Source organism: Dermacentor silvarum, chromosome 2 (genome assembly GCF_013339745.2).
Source record: "Dermacentor silvarum isolate Dsil-2018 chromosome 2, BIME_Dsil_1.4, whole genome shotgun sequence".
In the NCBI taxonomy this organism is placed as follows: domain Eukaryota; kingdom Metazoa; phylum Arthropoda; class Arachnida; order Ixodida; family Ixodidae; genus Dermacentor; species Dermacentor silvarum.
In genome coordinates this window covers 178172630-178193894 of record NC_051155.1, presented here as the reverse complement: position 1 = coordinate 178193894, position 21265 = coordinate 178172630, and the positions used below count along the sequence as shown (strand labels likewise).

General features: G+C 44.0%; 1 protein-coding gene across 1 annotated transcript in view; it reads left to right on the top strand.

Moving 5' to 3' along the window:
- The first annotated feature begins 7359 nt into the window (after window positions 1–7359).
- Window positions 7360–21265, top strand: part of LOC119442197 (DNA-directed RNA polymerase I subunit RPA2-like) — a 62585-nt gene continuing 48679 nt past the window's right edge. The window contains exons 1-8 of the mRNA XM_037706976.2: window positions 7360–7594; window positions 7898–7975; window positions 8055–8114; window positions 13649–13723; window positions 15164–15283; window positions 17252–17317; window positions 18916–18990; window positions 21025–21123. Of these exons, the coding sequence (XP_037562904.1) occupies window positions 7505–7594; window positions 7898–7975; window positions 8055–8114; window positions 13649–13723; window positions 15164–15283; window positions 17252–17317; window positions 18916–18990; window positions 21025–21123 (663 nt within the window). The 5' untranslated portion in view covers window positions 7360–7504. The remainder of the gene's footprint in view (window positions 7595–7897; window positions 7976–8054; window positions 8115–13648; window positions 13724–15163; window positions 15284–17251; window positions 17318–18915; window positions 18991–21024; window positions 21124–21265) is intronic.

The following is a 21265-nucleotide window of genomic DNA, read 5'->3' as shown; positions in this document are numbered from 1 at the left end:
TAGTATGACCAGAACACACATTATGTCTTGAGAGATTGCAAGCTGTTACTGCAATGCAGCAGGCCGCTAAAGGTTTTTTTTCTAAGGTGAGCAAATATAAACTTTTTCGAACTTGAATCGAATACGAATAGTACGTATCAAATAGTGAAACATAGATGCTTACATTTACAGCAGGAATATATGTTGGTATAATTTCATACAATGATTGTGTACTGACTAGTGAAATAGACAACTGTCACTGACAATGAGGACCAGTTTTAAACACAATCACTAATTGTGATGAAAATTGTAGCATTAATAGCCTCTCAACATCTTTATAGCCTGAATTGCAAACAAGCTTTCCAAGAACGAATGGATCTGCTGTATAACTAGCTCTCCAATAACGCTATATAGGTAAATGGTTGGTGAAAAAAGATCAGAAGTTGTGAAAAATGAGAAGTTAAGACTGCTACCACAAGACTAGAGTGCAAGAAATACTAAATTACATACTACAAGCAAAAATCACAGGCTTTCATAGGCTTCTGCCACCCAAACAAAAAAAAAGCTTGCATTTTCCATATTGTTTCTACATTGCTTCAAGAACTTTTGTTGTTATTTCACTTCTGATGATTTGCGTTACTGTATTTCGCAGACATAGAACAGTAACCTTACTTTAACAGTCAGATGTGAAATATTTGCTTAGTTTTGATACTACAAAATACGGAATAATTAATTTTTGAATATGAATAGTTAAGTGTGAAATAGCATTCGATTCGTATTTGAATGTTTGCCCACCAGTATTTTTATGGGTAGAGACGAGGAGTTATATGTTGTTTCAATGTGCTAGTGAGCATCTTGGTGAGCCAATGTGCATATTGGCTGTTGACACCAATGACCACTGCCCCTCAAGTGCTCACTAGAACTAAGTGTTGTAGTTTCACTGTTGGCTGTTCATTTACAAGACAGAATGCATTGACAAAGAAAATGGAGGTGGGGGAACACCTGTGTTTCCGCAGCTGAAAGTATGTTTCTCTGTAGGCAACTCTGAAAATAATATGGAGATATTCATGGTCATGTTTCACCTGAATAGAATTTTCAATTTTTAGAACCTTTGATGGGAGGTGAGAACGTACGTAGTACCAGGGTGTAATCACATAATGAATCATGGTTCTTGTTTTAATGCAGTCAAGAAATTCATGAAAATGGATGATGGATGAGGTGACGTGAAGCAGTTGTCAGTAGCACATGACTTACATGTCTGGCTTCATGCTCCTAACTGCTTCGGTTACACAATATAAGGTGCATTATGATAGAGAGTTTATTTATGGGAAAACAGGTTGGCCTGATCTGGTGCGGCTTTGGCCTGCTACTCTGCACTGGGGAAAAAGGAAGGAAAGTGAATCACGATGAGAAAGGAAGGGGTAGATGCCATGCGTATGTAAGTACATCACATAACCGCCCTACTGAAGCAGCTCATCGCGTTCTCTGCAGAAATGCCCGATAGCTCTTTCGTTTATTGCCTGCCTCGCAGTTGTGGCATCAAGCTGTAATAACAGGTTTTTCTTAGAATATCGCGCACGCAAGGGTAACCTTGGTGCAAATAACAGGCACAAAATGCAATCTGTTTGAACACAACATGCAATCTTTACACACTAAACTCTCAAGAAAGGGAATAATCAATATTTACAACACAGGAGCACTTGGGCGACAACATCGTTGTAGCATGTGTGAACGAATCAGCAGGATGCGATCAAAGTTATAGAGTAACTATAAGTATTGTAATGTTCTGTCTGTCAACGACACGGTAAGCAATAAAGTTACCGTAATTGTGTACCCACGGATTCACCCAGGGAGTTGCGTTGGCCCGACAACGGGGCGGTTGGTGAGGACGCGGCTGAGGACGAACCGCAGAGCCCCTTGTCGATGCTGTCTGCCACGCCAATCTGTGTTGTCGCGACCAGCACGGTTGATGAACGGGATGGGGCTGCGTTCTCCGGGAGACGTCGGTAAGGCCGGGTGCAGATTAGCGTTTAGCAATGCTCGGCGAAGCCCAGGTTGAGGGACAGGCCCGGGTCCTCTCGACTGACCAGCCAGTCAGCTCCATCAACCCAGCACGGCTCGATCATGGACCGTAGTTCGGAAACATCCCCAGAACACAGTGGCATAGCCAGAAATTTTGTTCGGGGGGGGCTCACCTTGCAGCGCGGCCTCCTCCTTATAGACTTTGTAGAGGGATCCAATACGGGAATAATAACTGCATTATCAGTGCCAATGTCATTGTATATTAGATGCTGCAAAGGAATTATTAAACGCTACGCACTGTCAAGTAAAATATGTATCTTTTTATAAAAGAATATATTCGTATGTCCCAAAAACTGCGGCAGAAATAACCGATGTCCATGCTTCCGCGTATTTTTGGTCTATTTAATAAGTAAAGAAAATATGACACGAACTTCAGAACTATATCAGTTCGAAACCAGCAAAGCAGTGCATGCAGCTGATATGAAAAACGTAAAGGCCATGAAAAGAACAAGTTGAGGACAATTATTTTGATGAATCTTTGTCATTCAAGAACCTTGTTTGTATTTTTGTACACGTGCAACAGCTGCTCCTGCCCTTCGTTGAAATGGATTGCGCAGGAGGTTGCCGATCGTGTAGTATTGTAATTACACTGAGATTATAGTCGCAACAGTGAGTACGTATAAAAAGCAGGAGTTCTGCAATACATTTAGAAATGCGAAGATAGAATGGAGTATAAAAATGCGAAGATAAAGCTTGATAAAGGGCAAAAAAGTGCCGCTGGAAACAAAGCGCACTGCTTGTATGTATATCCAAAACCTCGCAACAAGATATTTAAATATACGTATAAGTCTCCAATAATTCTACGTATTTAAGCAAACGTCACGTATATTATGCGTCAAAAAAGACAATTAAACTTGTTGTGCAGTCATAGATAGTAAACTTTACGCATAGAAAGACGGACGATCCAGGCAAGAACAAATCTACGATCGCAGAAATCGTGATATGCACTTGGGCCATGCGGCAGTCGCGACAGCACCATATGGGTAGAATAATAGAGGAATAATGCAGAAATCAGTACGATAATGTGTAATTTAACTGCCTTCAGAGCGGCAACAAATATTCTGCACCCAAAATTAAAGAAGGGTATTGCTTTGGTTCAAAAAAGAAGTAAAAGCAGGTAGTTATAAAGGAAAGAAAAGGCCAAACGAAAGCCACACATGATGCGGCAAGTTGAACTACCCAATATCTGAGCGTTTGTTGGGAAATGCCGCCTGGGCCGGGCTTTCAATGTGCAAGGTCGGTCAAAATTGGTTATTGATGTCTTCGTAATTTTGATCATGATGCTAACTGTTAGAATAAATGGCGAAAGTTTCTGCAGTTTTAAAAGCTAATGAACAGTCATACGTTTTCATAATTACGAGTTTATGAACCTGAAGGAACAAAGCTTTTTACTTGCATTGATTTTTGCTGTTTCGCTATCTAAAGGACAATTACTTCACTCGGTGGAAAAGTTTAGCGAAGCGGTCAATGACTTCGGACACATTGATGCTGACGTCTCTGTGGGCGTATAGAAGCGCCAGCCTAACCATGCGTTCATCAGACATTGTAGAGCACAAGTAGTTTTTTAGTAATCTCATGTTAAAAAATATTCGCTCTCCACTGGCAGTGGTCACTGGAAGGGTGACAAGAATCTGCAGCAGTTTGTACACATTTACATAGAACCTACAGTCGCAATGAGAGAGGGCATCTATTCCGGTGCTACTAAAGACACTCCTTCGATGTCGTTGGCATCCTTGTTTAGGTACCTTGCACAAACAGTAAGCTGTTCGATTCCAGCAATATCCGTCATTTCGTCAGCAAGTATGGAGAAGCAGCCTGCAGCGTTTACTTTTGCATCTAGGCTTTCTTTGATAATTTCACCACAAATTTCTATAATTTGGCTTTGTACATCTGGGCTTAAATACGAGGTATTACTGGGGCAACAAATGGTTCTTCAGATATGTATCTCCACAGTCAACTCGCATGCGATGAAGTGCTCTGAAAATACCAGTATTTTCAGCGGGGGCTTTGTTTAAATCCATAGGACCAATGTCCCTATGGCCACGGAGAGCCAGATCTTGTCGCCCACAAAAAAGAACTGCCTCAATAATAGGCGGGTAACTTTCTTCCATTTTCTCTTATTTTACTTTGCCTGCCCTGGTCCTGCTGATCGATCACATAGGGCGCGCTTCCTGAAAATGTTTGGAGAAAATTATCAGCTGCCAGCTGACAGTCACGGTGATATTTGATATTTTCATGTGTGTGGAAGATCGCGAGTGCGTGCTTCCATTTCTGGAACGGCTTGGACACGAGGGCTCCAGTGCGTGCATGTTGGCCCAAGTTTATAAGAACATTAGACCTATAAGTTCCAGAATTGAAAATCTAATTAAAGCACATCTTTGGAAATGTCAGTGCACCTTTTGCATCAAAAGTTTGTGAAAACTTTATACCCATGAAGTTTCAGAATTGAAATCCATGCGCTCAGTAGATTCCGCGGCCGCTGCGAGTTGCCGCAACGCGCACGCTCGCTATCGAAAAGCCCTTGAAAGTTTGCGCTCGGATGGGGCTCCTTGCGTTATGTGACTCCAGGTGCTTAGGCGTTGCCACGAAATCCATCCAGAGTTGGCAATGTTCGTGCCAAAATATATTTTCGAGCGTGAAAAAGACATTGTAGACAAAATCCAGAATGATTCCCGGCGCCGGTGGTTGTTTTGGTCGGCGGTGCATGCCAGCACGAAAAAATTTCGGGGGGGGGGGGGGGCTGAAGCCCCATCAGCCCCCCCCCCCTCCCCCTGGCTACGCCCCTGCCGGCACATGCTGGTCCCTTAAAACGGCAGGGCTGCCTCCTGGATCTGTCTAGGGACACGGTGCCACCGCTTCACGAACTGGCACCGCCTCCTTGTCGTAAGCCTCCTTGTCACAAGCCTCCCGAGCCCCGTAGTGCTCGCTCTTCTCTGCCCGTGCTTTGCACCTTCCTCTACCTTTTCTTCAGTGCACTTTTGTGCTTCAATGGATAAAACGACGTTTTCTTAAGAAAGTAACTGGAACGCCAATGCATTTCTCTGCAAAGTTTGGGAATTAATATCTCGAAACTGGTGTCATCCTTAGAATTCGTTCCAAGTGTATCCCTCTTGCAAACTTCATGGCTAGAATTTGTAAATTGCAATAATCTTACTCTTGATGATGAATCTTACTCTTGATGATCTTACTCTTGAATCTTACTCTTGATGATACTCTTGATGAAGGCCGGATCCCGGCCGAAATGTCAGTAAAGTCCTGTTATGTTTTTCCTACGTGCTTCTATTTTTTTAACTACTTCTGTGCCGGCTCCTGTTACTCGTTAATTCACTATATATATATATACATACAGGGTGTTCAAAATTAAGCTTTACGGAATTTTTAAAAATCACCTGTGGTAGGTAGCATAATTCTTTTCGTTGTGCTGGATTATTTGAAGAGGCAAACATTAGTAGCACAAGAAATCGAAACGCATATTCAACTATAATTAACAAAAATTGACTAATGAACTTCATAGTTAATTACTTTACAACACATCATGCAATTTACAAATTGTAGCCAGTGAGCTTGCAAGATGCATCCACTTGAAATGAATTTTCAGGGTGGCATCAGTTTGGAGATAATATTTCCCAAAGTGTGCGACAAAAATACATGGGCGTTCCAGTTACTTTTTTGCTTCACTTTATGAAACAGCATTTTGGTAAAAAAGTAAGTGGAACAACAGTGCATTTTTATGGCAAGTTTGAGGGCGTACACACATACACACGCACACAGGGTATGTGTATATATTTAAAATTCAGTGGTGATGTAGCGGTAAATGCAAGAGAACTTAAATGCATTAGCATTACGTTCTGCGACTCCAAGGCAGCTCTTCTCAACCTGCAGAGGCCGCGGATAGGGCCAGCCTGGGGGTCGCCCTACTCTCGACCATGCTAAAGGCACTCCAAGAGGCGGGCTGTATGGTGTCCATGCACTGGCTTCCAGCCCACATGAATCCTGGGCTACGAGGAGGCCGATGTCCTTGCAAAGAGTGCCCACCACTCCGTGGTTCCTCTCAGGCTTGCAGTGACAATTGGAGACTTCACAAGGCACAGGCTGTGCTGGCTTGTCACCCAGACAAGCGGGTGTCCCTTGGCCGCCCTCCACGGCCACTGCCGCAGCGTGGTCTCGTTCGCAGGGAGACTTTGCTCTTGCTGCGCGTGAAGGTTGGCTGCTGCTGGACAGGGGCACATCGTTACCGGCTTGGGCTCCCCACTCCACCGGCCTGCGGCTCCTGTGGGGAGCCTGAAACACTGGGGCGTCTCCTCCTGGCTACCTCCAACATTGAGGCCGGCTCCATCAGGAGTTCCGCCACCTGGCCTTCCTACCGCCAGATCTCGAGAACATCATTTGCTCCTCCCACCACAACCAGCGTCTGGCACTGCCAACTCTGTGTTGTCGAATTCCTCAACTCAACGGGGCTCTCGCCGAGACTGTAGCGTCCCTTCAGCAATTGGTATACCGCGCCCTTCCAAACCATGTGGTCCTCCTTGGCTGCCCATGACTGAACTGTTACTGGCTGACAAGGCTTCACACCTCGGCCGGCCCCACTGAGCTCCTGCCCTCCAGTTTGCTTCGCCCCCGCGCCATGGCAACATCTTCACCCTCTCCTCTCTTCTTTCCCCCCACTCTCCTGCTCCCTTAAGGGCTGCAGAAGATAGTGCCAACCTTTCCCTTCTTCATAAAGAACCACTTCTCTCTCGCTTGGAATGCCGACAAAGAGAGGGCGGTGCGAACGTAGATATGGCTGACGCGGGTCGGACAGTGGCAAATATTTGAGAATGCTTTATTATCTACATTGGAGTATATACTGATCTTGAAAATGGTGTCTTGATAATTAATCTACTCAAAATGCATATCCGAGGTACGCCGACGAGCCAGCTGTGAAAGAAGACGACGAACGCGCGAGCAGTGGCACGAGCGCGTTCGCGCGGAACCTGAGTTTTTGCTTACGCACATGAAAAATCCTCGGAACCCTAGCCATAAACAGCTTCGCTGTTAAAAAAGAAAAAAAAAAAAGAAAACGTGCCCGTAACTATTATGAGTTGTGAAAAGCTGAGAGTTTCCGAGAAACTGAGATTTACTGCACACAATCTTGCGATAGCGATCGCCGTTAGGCATCAACTTCGCCGTAGAACGCGAGTGCGGTTTCCCTGCAGTTGTTCCGAAACCGGAACTGCAGTTCTAGTGGCCGCTAACATGCCGCTAAGTTGTTTTTGGCTAATTCTTGGCTTAGCATGGTCACGTGAGCACGACCTCGCGTTTTCGCACGCCACCCGGTGCACGCTTGGCACCACGTGAATTTCGCGCGCCGGTTGGCAGTTACAAGCTACAGTGAACTAGAACTTTTCTAGTTCACTATAGCAGTTGTAAAAGTTCTGCAGTTCTGCGTTACACGCCTTCCACAATGGATGCGTTCATTGAGTTTCCAGAGAAGCCTTCGTTGCAAAAGACGTTATCGAGTGATTTCGGAAAACTTAGCAGTAAACAGCACAAGGTGAGTTAGTAGACGTATAAAATTTTGCTTTATAAACTGCGATCTATGCCTCTGATTTGAAACGACGCTTGAAATACCTCCGTGCATGCGGTATTTTGTTGCGTGTAGCTCACCGATTTCAGTTTTTGATTAGCTCCATCGTTGTTGCCCAAGTCGCGAGGATGGAAGTTTTTCTCTCTATTTTGATGTTTGTGATGATTTGCGGCCAAGCCTGCTGCGACGTTTGATTTGCGGAGATTTCTGCGGCGTCTACTTGTCAACAGAGTGAAAAATGGCCGGATATTCTGTTTCTTTTCCCCACAGGTGATTCAAGATGTGAGCAAAGCGCACGTCGAATCATTTAACTACATGCTCAGGGAGGGCCTCTCGAGGGCCGTAGCGGTAAGTAAATTTTCCTAGTAGCTTATGTTCACTGTTAGCCGTACAGGAAGTGATTTTGCGTCGTCTGTTTATTTTGCAGGACATTCCACCATGCGAGTTTGCGTTGCCTAACGGAGACCGGGTGAAGCTGGAACTCAAAGTGCGACATTATTTTAGCTTTCTCTGTTATTTTTTATACAATGTCGAAAGCCACTGTGTTAGTTGTAATGTGCTGTGCTTTTAACGTGTCGGTTTGATTCATGTGTCTGAATATCTCAGCTGGGACCTCGACAGCAAAGTTGCAGTGTGGTAACATCAAGGAAATAGTGAACAAATAATTAATTTTTTCCTCATTCATTTCTTGCACTAAGGGGCTCGTGCAAAATTTTCTAGTCGGCTTCACTGTACAGTGGCAATTCCTGCTTCTTTCACCGTGAAAGAACTGAGAAAAGTTTTGCTCCTTCTATGCACTTATGCAAAAACATGGTCTAATAATATTTTGCTACAGTTTTGTTGTTTGCCACAATGCAAACGTGTTTGTTTCACCTCAAGGTTTGTTAAAAGAGTACTGACACAAAAATTTTGTCCTGCTTTTTGTTGCTTATTTAGGTATCTGTTGACACCACAATTATGGTATGAAGCCTCAGTCCCTTGAGAGTGATACAAATGATTAATTACATTACCTTTTAATTTGACCTATTCAGAATGTGCATAAAGCACAATGCTGCTTCGGACGTGAACAAGGAGACATTCACATCACCAGAAGTGAGATCGTGTAGTATCATGAACAACTCAAGAGTGTGCCAGTCAGCCAGATGCAATGATAGAAGGCCACGCAATGACCGTGTCGCCAAAAGCTGGCAAATTGCCCCTTCCAATTGTGTGCTTCTCTTGGAAATGTAAGGGAACCCGCTCTCCCTCTTACCCGATGAAGTACTGAATGGACTCTGCCTTTGGCAGCACAGTCATTGTGTGTGTGTGTGTGTGTGTGTGTGTGTGTGTGTGTGTGTGCATCAGCAGTGGCTCATACTACGAGAGCTCCACATCTGGTTTCAGTGATGAGCCTTCTTTTTCATGTGTGAAGCCGTGCTGCACTTGGCACGCATTTTGAATGGGTCATATTGAAAAGTAATGTAATAAATTATTTGTTTGTGCTACGGAAAATTGAAGTTCCATAGCATTAATACTTGGTCAAAAGCTATCCAATGAAAAATAAAAATGAGACTTTACATTTTTTGTCAGTAGTCCTTTAACCAGTGTAATTATAAAACTAACTGAAAAGCTGGCACAGTATTCAGGGCTACTAACTGAAAAGCTGGCACAGTATTCAGGGCTACTAGAAAGCTATTAAAGAAACTATGTGATTCAGCTTCAAACACTTATTTACACAGCCTTACTTCTGTGGCTTGCCTTTATTTGCGTCTGACTTAGTTGCAAAGTCAGCTTTCAGATGTAGTGTCTAGGGTTTGCATTTCTAGGTAGCTGCGTAACTGTGTAGGACAACTGTTGTCACAGGATGGCTTGTTATAGCTGGGAACATTTTAAATTGCTGCAAATGAATTTCATGCTGTTGGGTAGTATTTCATGGCTTCTGGAAGGTGAGGGTTGAGCCAAGTTGTATATATATATATATATATATATTGTAAAGGCGAAGTGAACTTGGCCGCGCGCGCTCGCAAGGCGGGCGCTAGAAGAGAAGAAAGACGACGGGCAGAATATAGAACAGCCGGCCCAGGAACGGGTGCTGTCTCTGTGTCTCTTTACAATGGCGCAGTCGGCGAACGCCAAGTCTTAAGGGGCTTCAGCCTTAAGCACCGTCCTGTGGAGGCCTTGCGTCCTCCGGCATCTCGCCGTCCAGGGTCCTTCCGGCGAGGGAACGCCGTCAACGCTTCCCTTCGCATAGATGCCGTGCCTGGGACTACGTCAAGGTCCGATCCGCCAAGGCATGCCGTCCACGCTGCCTTAGACATGGATCCTCGCCATCGTACGTTCCTGCTGCGGCCAGGGAACGCCGTCCACGCTTCCCATGCCCTTTATCCCTACCCCATGATATCATCAACATCTCAGCCAGCTAGGGATGCTGTTCACGCTCCCCTGACCTTGCTTCCGGCTGCAGTGAGTGCCGCATATGCCACCAGTTCTGGCTCAACGGATGCCGTTCAGGCTCCCTTGGCCACTGGTCCGGCTGGCCCGGCTGGCCCGCGTGCTGCGGCCGCTACCGCTGCCTCAGGGTACGTGGATTCCGCCCCTGGCTCTATGGGCGGTTCAGCCGGCAGCTTGTCCGACGCCATGCAAGCCATCTCGCTGCTGACCCAACAGCTCGAGGTTATGACGAACACCTTCGCATCCCTCAGCGGTTTCGCGGTTGCACCTCACATTGGGACAGCGCTTCAGCCCCTCCGTCATGGACCCGTCCTGCCTGGGAACGCCGTCCACGCTTCCCGTGGCGAGACTATCATGCCCGGCACTACTTCGACTCCTCAGCCAACAAGGTATGCCGTCCCAGCTTCCTTGGTGGTAGAACCAGCTGTCGCTCCTACAACGACCGCACTGTCCGTGGACACCAGCCCTAGTTCCACGGGAAGCTGGACAAGCAACCTGGCGGAGACGAGGCGCTGCGACTTCCAGCAGCCGGCTTGCGTAAAAATAGCGCCGTTTCGCGGCTTTGAAGATGACGTCACCCTTTGGGTTCGCTCCATCAATGCCTTGGGTGATCGGCATGCTTGGCCAGACCACAAAAGATGGCTGGTTGCAGCCAAACGACTTTTCGGTGCCGCAAAGGCATGGGACACCTACGAAGGCGTCAAGCAGCAGTCCTGGCCTGAATGGAGCGCAGCGCTCATAGCTGCTTTCCGCCAGCATCCTTGTGCCTGCGTTGAGTCTGACCAGCCCATTTCTGCGCATGGCGCTCCTGCGAGCTACCGCTTTGACGCTGCGGCAGGTGTGCCCTGCAGCAGCCCTCAGGCAGAGTGGTGCACCGCAGATACCGGCTCATGGGGTGTCGCCGTCGGCTCTACCGAAGACAGTGGGAAGCGCATGGCGACCACCTCTCCTACTTTGACAAGGTTATCTATGCCAGCCGCAATTCTGCGACTTCAGCCCCACGAAGCTGGGGAGCAACACCAAATCGCCGCTGCCGACAAGGTTTTGACATATGGGATCACAGCCTGCCCTGCTGTAGACCCCGGTTGCCAGCTATTTTTTCTACCGCGGGTCTCGGACTCTGCTTCGGCATCAGGCACCACACCATCACTGCCAGAGCCTGCGATAACATGCTATCCACAGCAGTCGGTGACGCGGTCTCCAAGCTCGCTGTTGGATGTGCACATGAAGGTGCCGTCTCACCGGGTGACACCGTCGGCTCTATCCGAATTAGTGGGAAACGCCGGGCGCACTTGCGCTTCCGCTACCATCCCGCTTCCGCTAGATCCACCTAGTATCCCGGCCTCGAACTTGGACAGCTCAACTGCACACGACGTGGCATCGAACACCTTGAGGAGCCTTGTTCCGTCAGTGGCAACTTTGCAAAAGCGCAAGTTGCGTCCCATGCGAGCACGGATGCTCACCTCCTCAATTAAGAAGCCGCGTCGTAGACCACACCGATGCGTTGCGACCGAACGCGATCAATGCGACCATGCGCATTCAGTGCTACAAACTGTGGTTTGGCGTCAAGAATTTCCTGTCGTATTTTTAAAGAGCGACGGGATAATCGTCGGCGAGACCTGCGACCAGCGCGCTGCAGTCAGTGCCGCCCGCCAGAGAAGCTGGTTGCGCGCTGGACGGATCACCAACGACGACCTCAAACCCTGGACAAGTTGCTTAGTTGCAAGTGCACCAGAAACTTGCAGCGTGGCCGAGTGTAAAGGCGAAGCGAACTTGGCCGCGCGCGCTCGCAAGGCGAGCGCTAGAAGAGAAGAAAGACGACGGGCAGAATATAGAACAGCCGGCCCAGGAACGGGTGCTGTCTCTGTGTCTCTTCTTTACAATATATATATATATATTGAGCATTATATTTGCCCTCCATCTTCTTCATCTGTATATATTCATCACCTAGGTCAGCGTCATTCTTTTCAGCACGCGAGAATAAAGCATCGAGATACAACAGCTGCCTCACAAGGGCGGATGTAATGCTCACAATATATATGTGTGTGTGTGTGTGTGTATTGTAAGCATTATATTGGCCCTTTATGTATGTATACATAGTTTTTTTTTTTAAAGTGTCAAGTTTATTTTCACAAAATGCATGCACTTTTGTGCACACACTTATGGCGCCATAGCCAAAAGCTAGTACGGGGGCTATTTGGATAAATGAAATTGGCAGTAATAAAATTTAACGTATGATTGCAGTATACCTAAATAGCAACAAAAGGACACTCACGAAAAAATACATGAAAGCTTGCACCATAACAGTGATGGAGAGCAGTTAATTAATAAACAAAATCTCATTCTCGATTTTGACTTCATTGTAAAGAAAAAGAAGCATTGCACATGTATTTTTTCTTTATATAGTGAGAAAAAGGAAACAGTAGTTGTTTTCAGTAGTTCATTTCAATGACACTGTGGTCCCTCATGCTAATGATGAGTTGCCTGCATTTAAGTTCTCCACAAAAATGTCAACTTACATTGCAAGTTTCTAGTCATTCATGCAACACAGCTGTCAACCTTGCAGTGGATCTACAATCTTGCAGGACATGTTTGTTGGGCGTGGCTCACCCAGAGAGGATGTTTAATGATAAGTGAACTAAGAATATTCATTCTCCACTTCATTGAGCTCGGAAGTTGTACAGTTCCACTTGCACTCCTATCAGGCTAATTGCACATCCACCTGTTTCTCTCACTTTCCACTTAATTCTGAAGCAGTGCGGTAGCAGTGAGACTGGTTTGTCCAGGAGGGCCATTATGAGGTTGCTGTGAAAGTGAAAGGGCTGAGGTTATGACTTGGAGTGCAAGTGTTGATGCCTTGGCTGGCTGCCTTTCTTTTCTTTTATTTTTTTTTAATGTAGGTGGTGTCCATCAGCTTAAAGGGAGTAAAAAAAACAGTGACGCGCATCTGGCATTGTGTTGCAGGAATGCAGGCTTTATGTCCTGTAAGCATGGCTGCGAGCCTTGAGCTGTTTGTTACTGATAATGAATCGCCCTCACCTGGCTGCACCTGTCACATACAGATTACATGCTCACGCTAGGGTCAGCTTCAACGCATCAGTCTGGTCTGTAGAGATAAGGGGAGCCCTACCATAAAGACAATGCTTTCTATAAATGTAAAGTGCTTTTGAACTATTTGTTATGAAGTGCACAGCGTTTAATTTCCAGTTTTCGTTAGGTCTGGGTCAAGAAAAGGCAGCGCAGTCATGTCTGCCTTTGAAGCTGTCATTAAGCCTTAGGGGTGTTGAGTCATTTGAGATTTTTAGAAACTCTTTGTGTTATCCAAAACCTTACTGTAGTCAATCCTGCCAAAATGCAAGAATAGCATTTTGGATCTAAAGTTATATGTTTCACTGCAGTATTAGGTTTGACAGTGCTTTGACTTGGCGTAAAGCGTCATTCAAGGCAGACTTGTGACTACATTGCAAAACCTAACTATGGTGGTACAGTGGGATTGCATGTCAGCTATGGTCAATACTGATCAGTTATGTGATTTCTGCTTGATTGGCTATGCCATTACCTGTCATCATCAATGGGGTATGTTCTATGCAGGATCCTTACATTGGCAGCCCCATGATTAGCAAAAACACCATTGGAGTTGTAACACCACAGGTCTACCCTGCAGAGGTGGGTTATAGGCAAGCCTGGCTTCGTTTATGATGCTGAGCCGGGAGATTGTAACAATTCTATTCCAGTGCTGCTCCTTATCACTCTTCACGAGTGGCCTGAGTAGGCCTCTGCCCACGTTATCACCAGGATCGGCCAGCCATGAATGTGGATGAATGAATGAATGGTTTTTATTTTCTTTTCACATTGAAAAAGAGGAGGCAGGACTAAAAGCTGGGGCACAGCTTGACGAGGGTCCTGCCCTCTTATACGTTTGACAGCAGAGCACTGCAGAAACATCACGAAAAATGCAACACTTGCAACAAAGTAATATTGGAAACAAAATGCACTTTCAACGAAAGGAAAAATCTAGTATAAAAATTACACACGTACATACATACCTTCAATACACATACAATTTTACTTTATACATATATACACACATGCAGATACATACCATATGCACAAGCAGTGCACACAGATCTATATACACGTATGTACAGGTGTGCTAACATGCACTTATGACTGTAATATGTGAACAAAAATTTTATGACATACTAGTCTATTTGGCATAACTGACAGAATAGTCTTATTTCATTATTGGAGCTGCATAAAGGATCAAAGTCTTTCTGTGCGAGTTGATTAAGTAGAATGGGTACTGTTTGTGTTAATGATTGTTTATCGTAATTGGTCCGAGGTGTGCGGACGTGCCATTCCTCTTTATGCCTAGTATCACAGATGCTACGGTTTGCTTTTAAATCGGCCAGAGAAAACACAATAGATTTATTAGACTTCAAATATGACCTGTAGCTCAAAATTAAACGATAGTTGTATAAAGAGAATACAGGCAAGATTTCAAATTTTGAGAACAGATTTTTCGTAGAAAATAAACGAGGGACATTGGCAATGTATCGCACTGCTCTTTTCTGGAGCAAATGCAATTTCGTAAGGTTTACCTTGCTAGTAGTACCCCAAACGAGGTTACAGTATTGCTGAACTGACAATACTGAAGTATTATAAAGTAAAATTTTATTTTTAGCAGGAAGAAAAGATTTCAATCGACCTATTGTCCCTACACCCGAAGATAGCTTTTTACTTGCATGTTCCACGTGATCATTCCAACTTAAGTCTTTCGCGAATGTTACGCCTAAGATAGAGACCGTGTTAACAATTTCTAATTGATCCGTATCTATTTTCATGTTTATTGAACTTACAGTAATTTTTTGTCTTTTTGCATATAGACAACAACTTTTGTCTAGCTGGCATTTATTCGCAAACAGTTTGCATGAGTCCAATCTAATTTTTTGTAAAATTTTATGGCTGAGACAGTAGACTGGGAAGAGACAATTTTGTTTACTGTAAAGGATGTTTACTCTGTACTTACGAAAACTGACTTGTATATGCTGTATTACTGTTGCTTCCTGGCATGCATTTTATGACCCATAATGTTCCTGTATACAGTGCAGAAATCGGGGCACCACTTACAGAGGCAAATTGGACGTCACGATTGTGTGGAGTATGAATGGTGCTCACCAGGACACCGTCAAAAAGACCGTTGGGGAAGTTCCCATAATGGTCAAAGTAGGTGACATTTATTAGTTAGAACTGAGTTTCATTATGTCGTATGCCCACCTACCTTCTCTTATGTGGCAGAGATGCTTCTAACATCCCATGTAACCATTTTTGTCTGACTCGAAGCGCCTACACTTAAAGGGACATTAGAGGCAAGTATTAAGTCAGCATGAACTGTTCAAATACCATTTCAGAAACCATGCAGCGCTTGTTTTGTGCCAAGAAAATACCTTAAAATGTATTCACTGTCCCGTAAGATCTGTCGAAACAAATGCAGCTGGTAAAAAGGTCGCTATTGGAGTCGCCATAGGGGTCAGGCGCATGCATACTGACTGTTCAAGTTCGAATTCCAGTGAGCCCAATTTTAGGATTGCAAGAACGAAAGTCTGTGCCATAGAAATGCATAGGCGCCGGCCGGGAACTTCCGTTGGGAGCGAATTTACCGAGAAATCATATTAACTGGAGTCGAACTAACAGAAGTCTGCTGTAATGAGGAGTGCCTATGTCATCGGGCTTGTACTTGAGTGTCCCGGGTGAGTCTCAAATTGCGTCCTGCATTTACCTCAATTTATTGATTACTAAAGATTTGGTCTTTGATAATATTGACGCCTTAGACGTTCTTAGGCATTAATCTATCACACTAGCTTGATTTAATATTTACCTTTAGTGTCTCTTTAACAAAACTTTCACACTTTACGCTAACAGGAAATGCAGTTTTCTGGTGCATACAAATAAGTGCTCAATCCTTGCAGAGCACTTATTTGTATGCGGCCTTGCTGGTATGTCTAAACTGCATGTTTTGTTTGCTAATGTGTAGGCTTCATATTCAGTACTTGCAACCTCGTTGCTTCTGTCATGTGCTTGCTTCCTTTTGCTGTGTTATGCTGCCTTGATAAGCAAGTACATGAGAAAGAGCCTACCCCCATTTTCCTTAGTTTTATTGTAGCAGTGCAGTCATCTTGCCTGTTTGCAAACAGTGTATCAATACAGATTAGTTACCATTTAAATTTTTTTCTGCCACTAGCAGCCTCATTTTTATTTTCTACAGTCGTAATGGCAGGCCATTAATAACTTGCTTCCTGCATTTTATAGCCTTTTTCAAGATAGTGTGTCTGCCATCAGGGAAAACCTAGAAAACTGGAATTTTCAGGGAATTTGTCAGTTTTGGAAAATTTAAGAATGAAACAGAATTTTCACCCTGGTTGCACTGAATCGGGGTAATTGGCAGCTACAAGGGGTAATGGCAGAGCTAGTGGTGTGCCAGAAGAAATGAAACTTCGAACTGAACCTTCGTGATGCATAAATAAATGTGTCTTTGGCTGGTTTTGTGAGCGTGAACCTGCTGGGGAGGTCGGAATATTATGAAATGCATGATTAAGTCTTATCTGATAGTGCGTTCTGACTGACTTACAGGTTATCGGTAGTAGTTGAAAATGATGGGCTGGCTGTAACTCGTCAGGCTATAAACCACCATTTTTTTCTTGTGCCTAAACAATCAGTGTCATAGACTGCCAGGAAATTTTAATAAAAACAGCTGAGAAAACCTGTAAAAATCAGGGAATTTGTAAATTCCAACATTGTAGACAACCTGCTAATGCATGACGGTTAAGCCTGGTCAAATTTTGCAGGCTTTCTTTTGTGTGACAGCTAAATGTTTCTGCATAGCTCATTATATGAATGCTTTCATAGTTTAGGAAATAGCTGGCATCGTAACCTTAGTACCTTTACTTGTTCACTGAAGCAAAAATCGTAGCATGTTGCAGACAAACAAAGAATAAACTTGACACATTTCGCGTGTTTCTTTGTTTGTCCTGTTCTGCAATGCAGCACATATTCTACTAAAATGAGTCGTAAACAAGGACAAATAGTAACATTTATTTGTTCATCTACCTTGAGGTAATTTCACTGGATGTTCTTTTTGTATTACTGAACCTATTGCATGTGTCCAGGTGAATTTTATTTTTCTCTCTTGTGCAGTCTCAGGTTTGCAACATTGTCAACATGTCACCTGCAGAACTTGTTAGAAGGGGAGAGGAGTCGGGGGTAAGTATTTTACTTTTTCGTTTTCTGGCAGCACAGTTTTGTTTTTCATGATTCAGTCTAAAAATGTTGGGATACATTTTCATGCATGTACATTAATGTTGTTTTACTGCTATAACATTGCTTGTAAGAAGCATGTTACATAAATAAATGTGCAAAAAAGTTGAATATGTTACATAGGTGGCTAAGAGCGAGAAAGTAAAAAGGGGGAGAGTTGGCTCATGACGTAAATATGACGAGGGCTGTTCACTCTAGTACTGGAAAAGGCAGGGGAGGAATGCCGCTTGCATACGCAGCTTGAAGCGATGGCCGAATTTCTATTGTGAGGAGCATAGCCGTCCTCTTTCCACTCTCACCTAGCCTCATTTGCTTCTATTTCCACTATTATTAAACCCTTTAGAAAGATCCTTGTGGTAGAGTGAACCCGGCTCAACAAATGCTTTATAACGTCCTGCGTATATAACAAATTTCAAACAGGGTGTGGGATGGAGGCCTTTAATGGCAGATGACTTGAAATTTGAATGAAGCCTTGAAAAGGAAGCAAATTAAACCTGTAGAATGACGGCAAGTTGGAACAGATTTATTATAAACTATGTGCAAAATAACGAGGACAGTTATTTCTTCAGTCGTGAGATTACTGTGTCCTTGTCGTTCATTGTTTGCGTTGTTGTTCTTTTGCACATTGTTTATAATGAAGCAAAGAATACACACTGCATAGTTCATAAGTCTGGAAGTATGAGCATAATAATAAAATATTGTTTGACTGAATGATTTTAGACATATTAGGTGTAGAATTGTATAGGCACAGAACATTGGTATGACCAGTTATAAAGTTATGCATGAACTGCACTGTAGGTATAATTTAGATAGGTGTTTAGTACAAGTTCACTTTATGTTGTTGACTTTGTTAGCATATGTAGAATTTAGATATTAACCTTATACTGTTGTCCTAGATGAATACTTTAAGGCATACTTAACTGCAGCTGAAATGTCTCATGGATCGATGAACGCTTGTTGCATAAATAATTATGCACTCAATAGAATTCAATGTATCATTTCTGTCTAGTTTTAGCTCCTATACACAGCAGATGCAAGTTTTTAAGCTTTGTATTTTCTCACTGCAAAGGTACCATCGCCAATTTGATATACTAGATTGTTAAAAGGGTAAAATGATTTAGCTGTGTTTTCTACTTGTGGCTCAAACAGAAACATAATGTGTTTGAATATGGGCAGTTATGCCAATTCATGTATGTACAATGCGCATGGAATGAAATGCGACAGGGAAACTTGTAGAACACTTTATACGTGCAATTGACTCGAGAGTACCATACCATATTGTTACGAATTTGGTCACTAAAAGTGGTGTAGATTATGATTTAAATATATGAACCAAAATTATGCCTATGTCTCACGAACTGTGAACGGTTAGCCCTGCATTTCATTCCGTGAGCACTGTACACATTGGTTAAGCCACCTAAGTAATAAGTCTCCACACAAGGTTTTCTTTTCCTGAAACAAACGAAAAAGTAACATTAGTGCAGAAATTAGACACTGCCTTCTTGCAAAGATGAACTGTTTTTGATTTAGATTTTCTTTTCCAGGAATTTGGAGGTTATTTCGTTGTCAATGGCAATGAGAAGATTATCAGAATGCTCATCATGACCAGGAGGAATTATGTGAGCATTACTTACAGGTTATGTTACTAGTCTTAGTCTGCACAAGGAGTTGACTTGAAATGCGGTGTATCCTACTGTGACCCTATGTTCACCTGCATGGACATAGGCTTTTGTTCTTTCAAAATTGAACCAGAAAGGACAATTAAAAAAAAAAATTCCCCTCTAACTTGAATTCTAATGCATGCGGCACCATATATAAATGATTTACTCACCCTCCGATTGCTGCTGAAGCTAGGCGTGCAGGTGCAATCTCACAGGCCGAACCTAGCTGCACCGCGCCACATATAGATGATTATGCTGCATCAGGCGTGCTAAAAGCCATTGTTTCAACTTCTCTCTCACTGCGGCATGCCGCGTTGGCTGGCGTAGCTAGGCGTGACCTCTAAAATTACGTCGCTGCAGTCTCGGAGGCCACGAGCCGGCCAAGCCAGTGTGCTCACACAGCAGGGCTGCGGCAGCCGCGGGGCCATGAGAAAGTGGTGGATGAGGTAGTTTCAGTTTCACGGGCTGAACGCTTCTGCGTATACGGCTGACAGTGTATCTACCACTGTGCTAAGCTATGTGGGCCGTATACTTCGACGAATTCACGAAAACTTGCGAAAGTGAAACTATCAACGAAAGTCATTGAGGTCATCCAAGACTGCTGCCCCAGATGTGTAGTCGGCATACCGTGTTGTGTGCCACGTTCAGCTTCAACACGACGGACTTGCACCGCGCCACCACTTCACTGTTTCGTCAAATTTCACAATATGAGTGAGCTAAGTGGAAAGCATTACAACGGGGGGACGAATTACAACAAATGATTGCGGATCTTAACCGAGAAAGTGTAAGAGTGTGGTTGAAGATTAATATGCAGAACACAAAGATAATGTTCAATAGCCTGGCAAGGGAACAAGGATTCAGGATCGCCAGTCAGCCTCTAGAGTCCGTAAAGGAGTATGTTTATCTAGGTCCATTACTCACAGGGGCCCTGATCATGTAAAGGAAATTTACAAAAGAATAAAATTGGGTTGGAGTGCATATGGCAGGCATTGCCAAATCCTGACTGGAAGCTTACCACTGTCGTTTAAAAGAAAAGTGTACAATCATTGCATTCTACCAGTGCTAACAAATGGGGCAGAAACTTGGAGGTTAGCAAAGAAGCTCGAATACAAGTTAAGGACCTCGCAAAGAGCGATGGAACGAAACATGTTAGGCCTAACCTAAAAATGAGACAGGAAGAGAGCGGTGTTGATCAAAGAGCAAACGGGGATAGCCGATATTCTAATTGACATCAAGAGAAAAAAGTGGAGCTGGGCAGGCAATGTTATGTGTAGGATGGATAAGCGGTGGACCATTAGAGTTACAGAATGGATACCATGAAAAGGGAAGCACAGTCGAGGACGGCAGATAACTAGGTGGGGTGATGAAGTTAGGAAATTTGCAGGTGCAAGTTGGAATCAGCTAGCACAAGACAGATAATTGCAGATCGCAGGGAGAGGCCTTCGTCCTGCAGTGACATAAATATAGGCTGATGATGATGATGATGAAGTGGAAAGCAGAAGCGAAAGACCATCACATTGGAAGAGAAGGCCGCTATCGTAAAAGCTGTCGCATCAGGTGCTAAAAAGCTGTGTGTTGCACGTGCTGGAGAGTCGTTTGCTGTTTTATTAAAGTTCCATTGCATACGCGGCCACGTAGCAGTTCGGCGGGCCGTGAAGCTGTAGTCTTTTCTTTTTTGCCGTTGGCCATGTACCGCAGTAATATGAGCCTCATGCCTCATAGCAATCTGGGTTGAAAGTTAATTCATTTCATATGGCATTGATGTCATAACCACCTACAGACTTTTGAGAACAGATGTTATGTTGTCGTTCTTCTCTGCTTTTGCATCTTAGTGCCACATGTGATTCTTGTGTAATCGCAGGTTGTTGTGGGCAGTTTACAGCAGAGTTCAATCTTTAAAATTTCTTCCCATATGTTTGCTTGTGGGTGCATTTTTATTATAGAGCTCTGTTTATCATGTATAAGTGGCAATCTCCTTTGCTTTTTTTTTAGCCTATAGCAATGGTGCGGCCTTCTTGGAAGAACAGAGGAAAAATGTTCTCGGAATATGGCGTCTCACTACGTTCTGTGAAACCAGATCAGACTGGAACAGTGAGTAAACACTTGTGCTCACATACCTGCCACCTCGCCTGAAAGTTTATGAATTTAAACTTGTTCTATATCATGAATTTTATGTCATGCTTTACAAAAAGTGAATTCTGTTTTCAGAAAAGCTAAAGGGTTGAAAGTTGGG